Source organism: Corvus moneduloides, chromosome W, assembly GCF_009650955.1.
Source record: "Corvus moneduloides isolate bCorMon1 chromosome W, bCorMon1.pri, whole genome shotgun sequence".
Classification (NCBI taxonomy): Eukaryota; Metazoa; Chordata; class Aves; order Passeriformes; family Corvidae; genus Corvus; species Corvus moneduloides.
In genome coordinates, this window is record NC_045510.1 from 405,148 (window position 1) to 417,881 (window position 12,734).

General features: G+C 42.7%; 1 protein-coding gene across 1 annotated transcript in view; it reads left to right on the forward strand.

The window, feature by feature from the left end:
* The first annotated feature begins 971 nt into the window (after positions 1-971).
* Positions 972-12,734, forward strand: part of LOC116437442 (guanine nucleotide-binding protein G(q) subunit alpha) — a 217,225-nt gene continuing 205,462 nt past the window's right edge. Inside the window, exon 1 of the mRNA XM_032095085.1 lies at positions 972-1,107. Within this exon, the coding sequence (XP_031950976.1) occupies positions 972-1,107 (136 nt within the window). The remainder of the gene's footprint in view (positions 1,108-12,734) is intronic.

A 12,734-nucleotide genomic window follows, 5' to 3' on the forward strand; every position in this document is an offset into this window, starting at 1 on the left:
AAAAGCAAATAAAACGCGCATGGTCGGGAGCTGCATCCCGGGAGTTCCTGGCTCCTACAGCTACTTATTCCCATCGCGCAGTGGCGCAGGGGAAGAGTGGCAGAGGCAGCAAGAGAGACAGTCCGCCATATTTCTACCTCACCACGCCCGCAGAGATAAGCCATTGAAAAGCCCGTCGAGCTGGGCTCACAGTGTGCATGCCCCAGTCTCCACTTGCCTTCTCTTCCTCTCTGGTGGAGCCCTTTGTACTCGTCCCCCCTCTCTTTCTTACTGTCAGGGCAGGAACGAGCCGTGACGGCTCTTCAGCAGCAGTTCTACTCGCGACAGGGGCGAGCGACCGTGCCTGGAAAAAAGGTTCATCGTAAGGAAGTTCTCCATCCAGGCGCACGCTGAGATTGCCGGGTGGCGGCGGCCTTGCCCACTTTCGGAGGAGCCGAACTCTCGCTTTAGGACAGAAGGAGCGACAGGGAAGCGTTATTGAGGAGGAGGGGAGGGATTAACAGACATTAGCATTTCCGTGGGGGCTGGTTATTTCGGAGGGCGGTGGGGGTGTAGTTTGCGAGGGACACTCGGGTGGTGGCAGCGGTAGCAGAGGCAGAAGCAGAAGTAGTAGTGAGGGAAGGAGGGAGAGGGGTATTTGTGCTGAGCAGCTTGGCTCGCGAAGAAAGCACTGCTGCCGCCACGGCTGCAGTGGTGGATGTTTTCATGTTCCTTGGTGCATAATTTAGAGGAGGAGTTGGAAGCGGCGACTATTTGAGGCAGGGAACGGGGGGATTTGTGCTACTGGGGGCCCGCTCTCTTTTTCCTTATCTGTGTGTGGCATCGAGGCAGCTCGCTGCACTTGCCCTACAGTGTCCGGGTGGGGACTTCCGGGCAGAGAGCCTCTGTGTCCCCCGGGGCTGGTGCTCTGGTGGGGTGTGTGTGCGCGCGCGTTTTTAGGGTGGGGGTTGTGTCTGAACCAGTTAGGAAGAATGACTTTGGAGTCCATGATGGCGTGCTGCCTGAGCGAAGAAGCCAAGGAAGCCCGGCGGATCAACGACGAGATCGAGCGGCAGCTGCGCCGGGACAAGCGGGACGCCCGTCGGGAACTGAAGCTGCTGCTGCTGGGTGAGTGTGGGCCGCCGTCAGCACACACGCCTTAAGTGCCGCTGGGGGTGCAGCCCAGACATCGCCGCCCCGGGCTCTGTCCGGGTGGCCCCCTGGTGCATTACATGGCGTGGTCGGTTCGGTTTCTCCCAGGCGCCTGCCACCTTCACCGCGGAGCGGCCGTGGCGATGGTGGCAGTGACCCGCTCGTAGTTCCTCCGCCACCGCGTTGTGTGTGCGCGCTCGTGTGCAGGCTTTGCCGAGGTGCTTGTAGCTGGGTAAATAACCGTGGTTCCTGTGGGTGGGTTTGATATGGTAGGGAACCCGTCCTTCCAAAATGGAGAGGGAAAGGATGGCTGGTCAGTGGAGGGAGTGTTGGGGGAATATCGGCGATGATGGGTGTAGGAGACTGATGGTTAGGAAGCAGATTAATGAAAGTACTTGCAGGGGGGTTGCTTTGCAGATTTCTGGGGCATTGTTCTGTGAGTCTTAGGTTGCTGGGTCACCGGTTGCATTTTTTTCATTGTGATTTTTATTTAATGAGGCAAAATGGGATAAGGGGCTTATGCCCAGATTGTAGACTGACTTTTAAAGCAAAAGGAGAAAGAAATCATAAAGACCAAGATGCACCCATGAAGGTGAAGAGTAACCTTAAAGTATACTGGTGAATAGCAGGATCTTTAAGACCTTTGCAATCCACCCACTGTTCCGGAAATAAAATCTATAGTATAATTTATCTTTAATTAAAACAGGTTGTTATTTTGGAGCCACAAGTGTGCAAAGGCAATGTTTGTTTAATAGGAATTTGGCTTGTTTTAAAATCATCTTTTTGAATTAAAACACATTTGTCTGTATCTGAGGCGCTCTACTACACTGTGTAGTTCTTGTGGTAATACAGCTTCTGTTGTAGACTAACAGGCCTTGAAATATGTCTGCACCAGTATTTGGGTGAATGGGAATGCTCCAAGTGGATGTGGGGTGTTTATGCCAAAGACTTTTGTCTTGGATCAGGTACATGAAAGTAATTATTTATATTGGGGGAATAAACTGCCTGTAAAGTGATTTGAAAGGAACTTGGAATTTATTTTAATGCTTGCTTATGATTGTGTTATTTTCTACTTTAAATAATACAGTTTGTCTTCTGTATATGGAGAAAGGTATTGGCATCCTTAACTGATGTGGAAAAAGAAGGGGTGGAGACATACAATGCTACCAGTAATAATATTCTGTCTCATTTTGGCCTAATTTTGGGTTGATGGAAGTGTGTGCTGTGGCTATTTCAAGATCCAAAACCAAGATAAAATAGAGGACAGATAGCTTGCATTTTTTAAATTTTATGGCTGTTTAAGTATTATTACTTAACTATATGCATTTGCTACAGGAGAGGCAGTTGATGTTTGACTTATTACTCGGGTCCAAATTGTTGCTGCATTTCCTGGTTTTCTTGCAGTAATGCTAGCGGTTTCTCCCAAGTTTTTAAAAATGCATGAAACTTACTGAATGGTGCTAACATATACCACACAGAGAAGGAATTCAGAGATTTCATTCCACAATCAGTAGTGCAGATCTTGTATTGTTTTATAAGATCCACCTACTGGTAATGGTAAATGTATGGTAATGGTAGATTAGGGCCTAATTGTGGCATTACTTTTAGATCAAATGAAATAAAGTGTTTTCAGAGCAAATAGTTAAGAAGCTGTCACTTAGAAAGCTTTGAAGAAAACACACTGATTGCCTGTATGAAGGTTTTCTTCATATATCAGTATCTGTATAAGCCGTGCTTCTGAATGTGTAAGCATGATGTACATGAAACCGAGGTAAATGTTCTGCTTCATACTTAATAGCATATCCGTATTTGAGTGGAAATCAGTATAGAAATTGTTACTGTGTACACATTTTTCGTGTTGTACTTTGTCAGCTGCAGTCACATATTTGATTGAAAGTGTTTGTGCATGTGCAGCTGTTTAACAGTTAATATCGTAAAATGCAGTATAGCAGTAAGCCACTGTTGAAGTCACAGGGTTGGGTAGAGATTCAAGTTTCAATTTATTAAAAAACCCTAAACAAACCAAAACTCAGTCTTTCTAAAAATTTGTTTAAATTAGTGGGTTTCTTTTAGGTATCTGACAGTACTTTCAGTCACTCTCACTGCTTCCCTAGCATAGTCATTTGTTTAGTTCTTAAGCTTGTGTTATTTGTTTGGGTAATTCATATGGTTGGGATGGACAAAACCATTTTAAAAATAGGAAAATAATAATTAAAATGGGGAGACTGGGAAATAAATGTCTGAAGTTGTTTGCCATCCATTTTTTTAATTGACTTGACCTTTACTGTCCCATTATGTATCTTTAGCCATCAAAACTTAAAGTAGCAGTAGTGCTTTATTTTATGTAAATGTAAGGCAAACTTTTTTTAAAAGTGCCAACTTCTCAGTCCCACATTGAAAAGTGTTCTTGGACTTAGAAGCCTAAGTGGGTTAAAGGCTTTTGAACATGGGACAAAAGGTATATCCTTTTGATCATAAGGAGAGAACACAAGCTGAGCTGTGTTAACCGACCACGTGCTTTTTGAACTTGTTGCAAGTGCAAAGTAAAAGGTATTAAATAAAAAGGTTTTAAGGAACAAATGAGCATGTCTATGCCATTGTCCCGGTTTGACAGCCATATTTTTTGTTCTTGTTTAAAAATTAGATGTACATACAAATGCACGCATAGCACATATAAAGAAAAAATTCTGGGTCAGAATGGAGGATTTTTTCCCCCTCCTTAACTTGTAGAAATTATAGTGCTTCCTTGCAAAGTGAAATATTTCCCTCCAAAACGTGTTGGTTACTGTTACTGTGTGACACACATTATGCTGTGTGCACCTTTCTTGTGTATTAATGACGTTTTTACTTTTCATGGGATCAGAGTTTAAAATGTTGAAAGTAATTTCTGGAAAACTTTTTGCATGGTAAGATTTTTAAAAATTATTAGTTTAAAAATAAACTCTCTCCATGATTAAACATTAAAATACCACTTTTAGGTACTGCATGGAACATCATTGTCCTGTTCTAATCTACTGTAAAAAATTAAGCAAAGTATCTGTTACTATTGTAATTCTAAAAAGTGAGAACTCTAGCATATGCACTGAAAATAGTTCAGCTAGCACAAGTTGGTTGCAATGTTTAATGTACTTTGGAGCAAATTCAGTCTTCCACTGAATTTGGTTTTTATCTCCTCTATTTTTGAAATTCTTCTGTATTCCATTACTACTGAACATTTTGTAAAACCTTATGATTGCTCTCCAGAGCATAAAGTTGTTAACATTTATTTGTTGTTTGCTGTTGTAAATACATATATTGCTATAGTACCAAAAAAACCCCCCATGTGTTTTACTGTTTTATATTGGTCAGCACCAAACAATGTACAGTATTCTGCATGCTTGTATTTTAAGCATGTATGTACATATTTATTGTTAAGTAGCAAGAGGCATGAGATCTAACCTTCTATGTATATAATTTTGACTGCCATCAGTGGAAGTTTTACCTGGTCTCAGAAAGCAATGTTTGGGCTTAAATGTTATTTTGTAGCCGTAAACCTTCACTACTGGACATAATATGCCTGTACACTGTATATACTTATGTTATGCATTATTATCTCATCAGGAGTATCTAAGAAAATAATCAGCAATATCTATAAGCTTTGGCAAAATTAGGTATTGGAGGGCTTGACAGTATGTTTACTATTTTGTATAATGCTTGCAGGTATTGTGACGTGCAAAACATGACTCTTAAGGCAAAGGTGTTCTTTTCATTTGAAATAGCAGATGAATCAGTGAAGCAAGGTGTCAAATATGAGTATCTTTTCATTATCTATATGTTACCAAAGGAAACAGGTGGGAGGTAAGTCATTTGAATTTAGCATGAATTGCAACTAGTCTTAAGTGGAAGACTTTGTTTTTTCTCCAAACCTATAGGATATATATACGTTGTAGGGTTTTATTTGTATACCTGTGGTAGCTGAATGAAAGATTTGTGTACAGAACTCTGTAAATTAGCAGACTTAGACTTCAAAAACCTTGAAGAGGAAGTGGGCCCATCAAGCCAACAATCAATCTTCCCTGCTGTAATCTGAAATATGTATGCAAATAGTCCCATCTACTTATATAAGTAGATAAACTGATACTACACATTTCAGAATTTTTTGTGCACAATTTAAAAATGTTGGTATTGATTAGCATATCCTAATTGACTATTTTCTTTGCTCTTCATTAAAGCAGAAAATGTAATTATTTTGAAAGAGAATTGCAACCTTTTCTTATTATCTTGTATTTGATCCATACTTATACTTGCACTGAACACTTGCAAATAAGTTTAGGTAATTACAACAGTATGTATTTATGATTAGAAAACAAGCAAATACTTAATATATCTCTTGTTGATGTCTGTTGAAACTAGATTGGTAAGTATATCTTAGTTTGGAGAAGCTGTTTCTAAGGTTATGTAATTTGATTCTGGATGACAAACACTGATCTATTATATATATAGACATATGTTACAGCGGGGATTACTGTAACACGCATATATCAAACCAGGAGTCCTGTGGAAAGGAAGTATATATGGACAGATTCGTGGTAGATGTTTCAGAGATGTTTATTTCTCCAGCCGCATGGCCGGGGCTCTGCTCAGGAAGTCTGCGGTCACGGGACCCGAGGGTCCTTGGCCACACCGGGGAACACAAACCAACCAATCGTGAATGAGGCTGACCAGGGGCAGGGAAACCCCATGTCTCCCCCCCAGGGCCCATCTCCCAGGGCTCCATGGCAGGGGGGGAGACCCCAACATCTCACCCATTTTATTTTAATAAAAGGAGAATGAAAACAACTGGATAAACATAACAAGAACAGTTTCAAGACAAAACAAGCCACCCTCCTGAGTCTTTAAATGTCCAAACAGATTCTGTGGAACATCTTAGGGCTGACAGAAGGGAGACAGAACTCTCCGGGCATGCTTTGTGGGGAAACTGAGGCAGGAGAGGGTTTAATTTCTTCCCTCCCCCTTTTCATCCCCCCCTCGCCATCGGAGAGGAATTGTAGGGAAATGGAATTGTATAGGGAAGCCATGGGGTGAAAAACAGATTAGGAATAAACTGGGGATAGGGTAAACTTAGGAAGGGGTTCATATTGGGTATAGGGTAAAAGGGGGAAGTAGGCTGTGGGTAGGGAAATTGCTGGGATGGATATTGTTTATAATTTTGTGCATAACGTCTGCCTTTGACTGGAATACCTCCAGGCCCAGTAACATTTGCTGCTTGTAAACCCTTCTTTCCTTGCACTATATCAAATTGTACAACTTCCCCATCTCCTACACTTTGCAGGTAATTTTTAGGGTTATTCCTTTTAATAGCAGTTCTATGGATGAATAAATCTTCCCCTGTATCATCTCGTGTTATAAATCCATAGTTGTTTTTTACATTGTACCATTTCACAGTTCCTGTGAGTTTCATGGCTACAACTCCTCCTATCACGTGCTTGCGTGTTTGTCGTGGCTGCTGGTCCCGCGTGGCCGCCGCCTCGCCGACTCCGACGTCTCGGCCGGGCCCCTGCGTTGCGGCTGCTCCACGCCCTCCGAGCGGCGCTGCTCCGGTGCGTGTCTGGGCTCTGCGCGGCCCCGTGTTGCCATCGCCGCTGGCTCTGTGCCCTGTGAGTGGTTCCGCTCCACAAACTCCACGCTGCTTTGAGTGCGGCCCCGTTTCGGCTCGGCGCTGCACTGCGCGGCTTCCCGTGTCACTGTGGAAACCGCCGCTTCTCCCTCCGCAGGGCTCTCCGAGCCAGTTGCTCAGAGCGGCCTGCCACGCCGATGCCCGGTTCCTGGCTGCTCGTGGCCCACGGCACCTGCGGCGCCTGCAGCATCGCTCCCTCACTTGCGGTCGCATGGCCGGGGACCCCGAGACAGGGATGGAGTCCGCAATAAGGCGCACGCTCCCGAGGGGGCTGGGCGCATCCAGCGCAGGCATCTCCACCGGCATGGCTGCAGTCATGTGTTCCCAGGATGGCAGCCGCGTGGCCTCGGCCACAGGATTAGTATGATCTTCTGCTTTAGGGGTAATGAGACCATACAAATGCTCCTCAAGAGCTTCCCTGATTATAAGGTATGCACGGAAAGCTTCTCTTTGATCCCATACTTTATCCCAGATCTCGTCCCAGAAACACCCCTCACAAGATACAGGAGGTTCGATATCAAAAAGTAAGTCTCGAGAAATATCGGAGAACCTTTTGAAAAGCCAGATGAAAAAGTGTTCTAGATCTCCCGGTTGCATTACTTTTTTGTTTTGTTGTTCAAGGATTCCTTTAACTTCTAGATACATTTTTTTCTGTGGCTCAGAGAGCCCCATTTCCCACGATTCTTCCATAGTCCAGAGAGAATATCCAAACCAAGATGAGAAGAGAGAGGTCTAGAGTGGTTATTTTACTCACGAATCTTCCTCAGGGATTGGTGTCTTGCCCGCATTCCCCACCAGTTTGTTACAGCGGGGATTACTGTTACACGCATATATCAAACCAGGATTCCCGTGGAAAGGAAGTATATATGGACAGATTCGTGGTAGATGTTTCAGAGATGTTTATTTCTCCAGCCGCATGGCCGGGGCTCTGCTCAGGAAGTCTGCGGTCACGGGACCCAAGGGTCCTTGGCCACACCGGGGAACACAAACCAACCAATCGTGAATGAGGCTGACCAGGGGCAGGGAAACCCCATGTCTCCCTCCCAGGGCCCATCTCCCAGGGCTCCATGGCAGGGGGGGAGACCCCAACAGACATATATATCAATTTATAAAAATAACTGGTTTTGAGGAATACATGAATCATCATCTTGATATATATGTGATATCATGATTTCACATTTGCTGGAAAAGAGCATATTAATTTTTTAATGCATGATAAAGGAATGTTTTATTTTTAGCCCTTATAAAGGATTTTCTTCTGGGTTATTTTCTTTTGATTTTCCTCCTTCTTTAAAAGTCATCTACTGTAGTTAATGGAAAGTAGTTTAGAACCTAAATAGTCAAAGAATTCTGACCAACTTAGTTTTGCTCATATGTCAAAAAATCAAGGGACCCCAAATTTGTACTTCCTTTTAAAAACATTGTTGAATTTGTACAGGAGGGAAACATGATAAACAGAGGACTGTCTTGAGAAGGGACTTTGGGGTATATATTGTAATGTTAAGAAATATTTCTGTGTTTTTAGCTACTTCAAATTATGTTTCGTGTGTAAAGGCAATGGTAATTTAATAAGCAACAGCATTTCTTTTGAAGTAATATGACAATCTGCAAAATTAATCCCAGGAAGGGAGAGCATGATAAGGTAGATGTGTTTCTTGCTCTGCTGAATGGATTAACACTCAAGGAAACGTGTTCTCATACTTGAACAAGATTGTATGCAGCTGTTGCTAATTAAATTATGGGAAGTTTTTCAACATTCAACTGTTATTTGCTCTACTTATTTAAAAAGTCTAACTTGCAAGAATCAAGAGCAACAAAGTAATATAAAAACTGAGGAAGCACTTGAATATTGGAAATACTATGAAGCCATATAAATAGTACTGTTAAAATCAGAGAAGTAAGTGGGCAACAGGCTTTAAGTATTGTGTTAACACTGTGCAAAGAAATAAGATAATTAATACTGAGGGGCATAAGTCTAAGTGAAACTATAGTTTGAAAAGTTTTCAAAGTTCCTCGGGAAGTTCTAGGAGCAATATATATCTGTGGGTTTTGGTTTTTTTTTTTTCCTTCATGCTAAATTTGAGCATAGAATAGGTCAATTGGAAGGAACTTTAAATGATCATCTAGTCTAAAAAATTGCCTGATCACTTCAGGGTGGATCAAAAGTTAAAGCATGTTATTAACTGCATTGTCCAAATGCCTCTTTAACATTGACAGGCTTGGAGCATTGATCACCTCTCTGGGAAGCCTGTTCTGCTGTTTGACCACCCTCTGGGTAAAGAAACACTTCCTAATGTCCAGTCTAAACTTCCCCTGGTGCAGCTTTGAACCATTCCCACACATCCTCTCATAGTATCGTTCTGGACAAAATGTCCAGCACACAGATGGATAAGCACGTCATGCACTGGGTGAGCAACTGACTCATGGGTGAATGGGGTAACATCAAGCTTCTGACCCATCACTAGTGGGGTTCCACAGGTCTCCATCTTAGAGGCAGTTCTCTTCAACATCTTCATAAATGACTTGGACGCATGACTGGAAGGGTTACTAAGCAAGTTTGCAGATGATACAAAACTGGGAGGAGCTGTTGACTCCCTTGAAGGCAGGGAGGCCCTGCAGAGAGACCTCAACAAATTAGAAGACTGGGCAATCACCAACTATATGAAGTTCAACAAAGGCAAGTGCCAGATTCTGCACCTGGGATGGGGCAACCCTGGATGTACGGACAGACTGGGGAACAAGAGGCTGGAGAGCAGCTCTGCAGAAAGGGAACTGGGGGTTCTGGTCGATGCCAAGTTAAATATAAGTCAGCAGTGCCCTGGCAGCCAGGAGGGCCAACCATGTCCTGGGGTGCATCAGGCACAGCATCACCAGCCAGTTAAGGGAGGTGATTGTCCTGCTCTACTCCGCACTGGGGCAGCCTCACCTTGAATATTGTATGCAGTTTTGGTCACCGCAATATAAGAAAGACATTAAGCTATTAGAGAGTGTCCAAAGGAGGGCAATGAAGATGGTGAAGGGCTGTGAGGGGAAGCCGTATGAGGAGCGGCTGAGGTCACTTGGTCTGTTCAGCCTGGAGGAGACTGAGGGGAGACCTCATCGCAGTCTACAGCTTCCTTGTGAGGGGAAGAGGAAGGGCTTATCTCTTGTCTGTGATGACCAGTGACAGGACCCAAGGGAAGGGCCTGAAGTTGTCAGGGCATGTTTAGGTTGGATATTAGGAAAAGGTTCTTCACCCAGAGGGTGGTTGGGCACTGGAACAGGCTCTGCAGGGAAGTGATCACAGCACCAAGCCTGCCAGAGTTCAAGAAGTGTTTGGGCAACACTTTTGGCACATGGTATGACTCTTGGGGATGGTCTTGTGCAGGGCTGGGAGTTGGACTTGGTTATCCTTGTGGGTCTCTTCCAACTCAGCATATTCTGTGATCCTGTCTGGATACCAGGGAGATCAGCACCTCCCTCTCCACTTCCCCTCCTTAGGAAGCTTCAGAGAGCCATGAGGTTGCCTCTCAGCCTCCATTTCTCCAAACTAGACAAACCTGGAGTCCTCAGCCGCTCCTTACAGGATGTGCCTTCTAGCCCTTTTACCAGCTTTGTTGCCCTCCTCTGAGGGCACTTCAAGGACCTTCAAATCCTTTTTTAATTGTGGGGCCAAGAAATGCACACAATACTCAAGGTAAGGCCACCCCAATGCTAAATACAGAGAGATAGTCACCTCTTTGGACTAGCTGGTTATGCTGTGTTTGATGTACTCCAGGATGTGTTTTGCCCTCTTGGCTGTTGGGGTACACTGCTGACTCCAATTGAGCCTGTTGCTGACCTGCACGCCCAGCAGGGCTATTCTCTAACCACTCCTCTCCCAATTTATACTCTTAAATTGTTAATCTGAATGTTAATTTTCTTGGTCATGTTAGAGAACATTGGATAAGAATTCCTGAAACTACTATCCATGTTTCTTGGTAAATGGGTTTCAGCCAGAAAGACAGAAGGTTTCTGTAGCAGCAAATACTAACTTATAAGGCCAGAAAAACTCAAATGCATGAAAGTTGGGAAAGGTGTCAGGTGGTTTTAGGAACCTATCAGGCTTGGGAAACTGAGGATCTAATATGGGACTTTTTTTTTTTAACTCTGATTTTGGCTTTACTAAGCATTATGGGTGCCACTTCATCTCATAGACCAGGGCAATACTAGCAATAAAAATTCAATGCTGTATCTGGGTCGGATGGAGTTACTTTTCCTCATAGAAGCCTGTATCATACTGTGTTTTGGATTTATGACTAAACCAGTGTCGATATCATCAATGTTTTGGCTATTGCTGAGCAGTGCTTTCACAGTGTCAAGATTTTATCTTTTTTTCCCCCACTCTGCCCACCCCCCCTTCCTCCATCCCCAACCTCAAGTCAATAAGGGGGGGGGGGGGGGGCTGGTAGGATGTTGTGCTCAGCAATAAAAGCTCTGTGAAAGAAGGAGGAATGGGGAAATAGCATTTGTCTTCCCAAATAGCATTGTACATGCTGAGGCCCAGAAAGTGTCAAAACAGTGAATTAATGCCTCTTTTTGCTTTACTTACACATGTAGCTTTTTCTTCACCTAGTAAAGTATCCTTATCTTGATCCACAAAGGCAAAAATGCACTCTTGAGCTAAAAACTCTTACAGATTTTTGAGCTTTGATGGGATACCCTTCCTTCTCAGACCAGGGTAAGAGAGCAGAGGAGACTGCTGTTCTGCTAAGTTCTTTATTTCATAGTCTCATAGCTTTCTTGAAGGCAGAATTCAAGGGGGTTACATGATAAGGCCAAGCAGCAACAGCAAACAGCAGGCAGAAAACAGCTTCTTCTTCTAATTCTAGTTTCTTTTATATTATTTTTTTTTTTACAGAAGTGTGGATTATATTTGTTAATTGACCAATAAGATTAACACACGATTCCAGTTTTCTTAACCTATCCTGGTCTAATTCTAACAGTCGTAAGTCTTACATAAGTATTGCATAGGTATTACACAGATTTGCATATATAGTTTCTATCAACTCTTATTGTTTATGTGAACACTATCTAAAAAATGTGAACAGTGTAGTTCTATCTATATTTTGTCCAAAATAAAGAATTCTGTGAATAGGTAACACTGCTGCAGCAAGAACTGTGTTTAAGGTCTCTGCTACAGCTTTTCAATGTTTAAGGCACTTAGCATATATTTCTCCTAAAATTTAAAAATCTATATTTCTATTTCACCTTGGTGTGACTTCATGTATCTCAGCTTATCCAAAGGTTTTAATTCAACCCCTGTGCTTTGGCTTCCATCTGGGCCTGAGTCCAGAGAAGCTTTCACTCCAACAACAGATCAACATGCTTGCACAATTCTTGGTATGTTATAAAAAATAATTTTCCCCTGTGAAACATTGTCCTGTTCTTACCTTGAATTTGTCCAGGATTTGCTTCTAGTCACTTGTTATATTTTGTCTTTTTTGACCTCTGATATTAGATATATGACCCATGGACACTTAGAAACTGAGACCAAGATAGTCGTTAATCTTTGTATCTATCATGAAGCTAAATTAATTGATTTCCTAATTCTAATTGTAGGGTGAATTTTTGAATCCTTTAATCATTCTTATAGTTATCTTTCTCATCCTTTCCAACATCACTTCTGAATTACAGACTATGAGAAATGAGCACTGAGGTTTATACATTCTTTACTACAAGTGCAAAAGTAAAACTTCTCTTGTGATAGTTGAGATGCCACTGTTGAGATTTGTACAAGGAAAACAATGACCTTTTTAGTTATGGCATCAAACTATTCATGTTTAGATGGCTATCTACCATAACTAAAATATTCTTCAAAATAATTGCTTTTCAGGGTGGGTTCATTCACCATTTGCAACCTGCTTTCTCTATTCCTATATAGTTAACCTTACATTTACCTGTATTCAGAAGCACAGTCTCTGCCTGT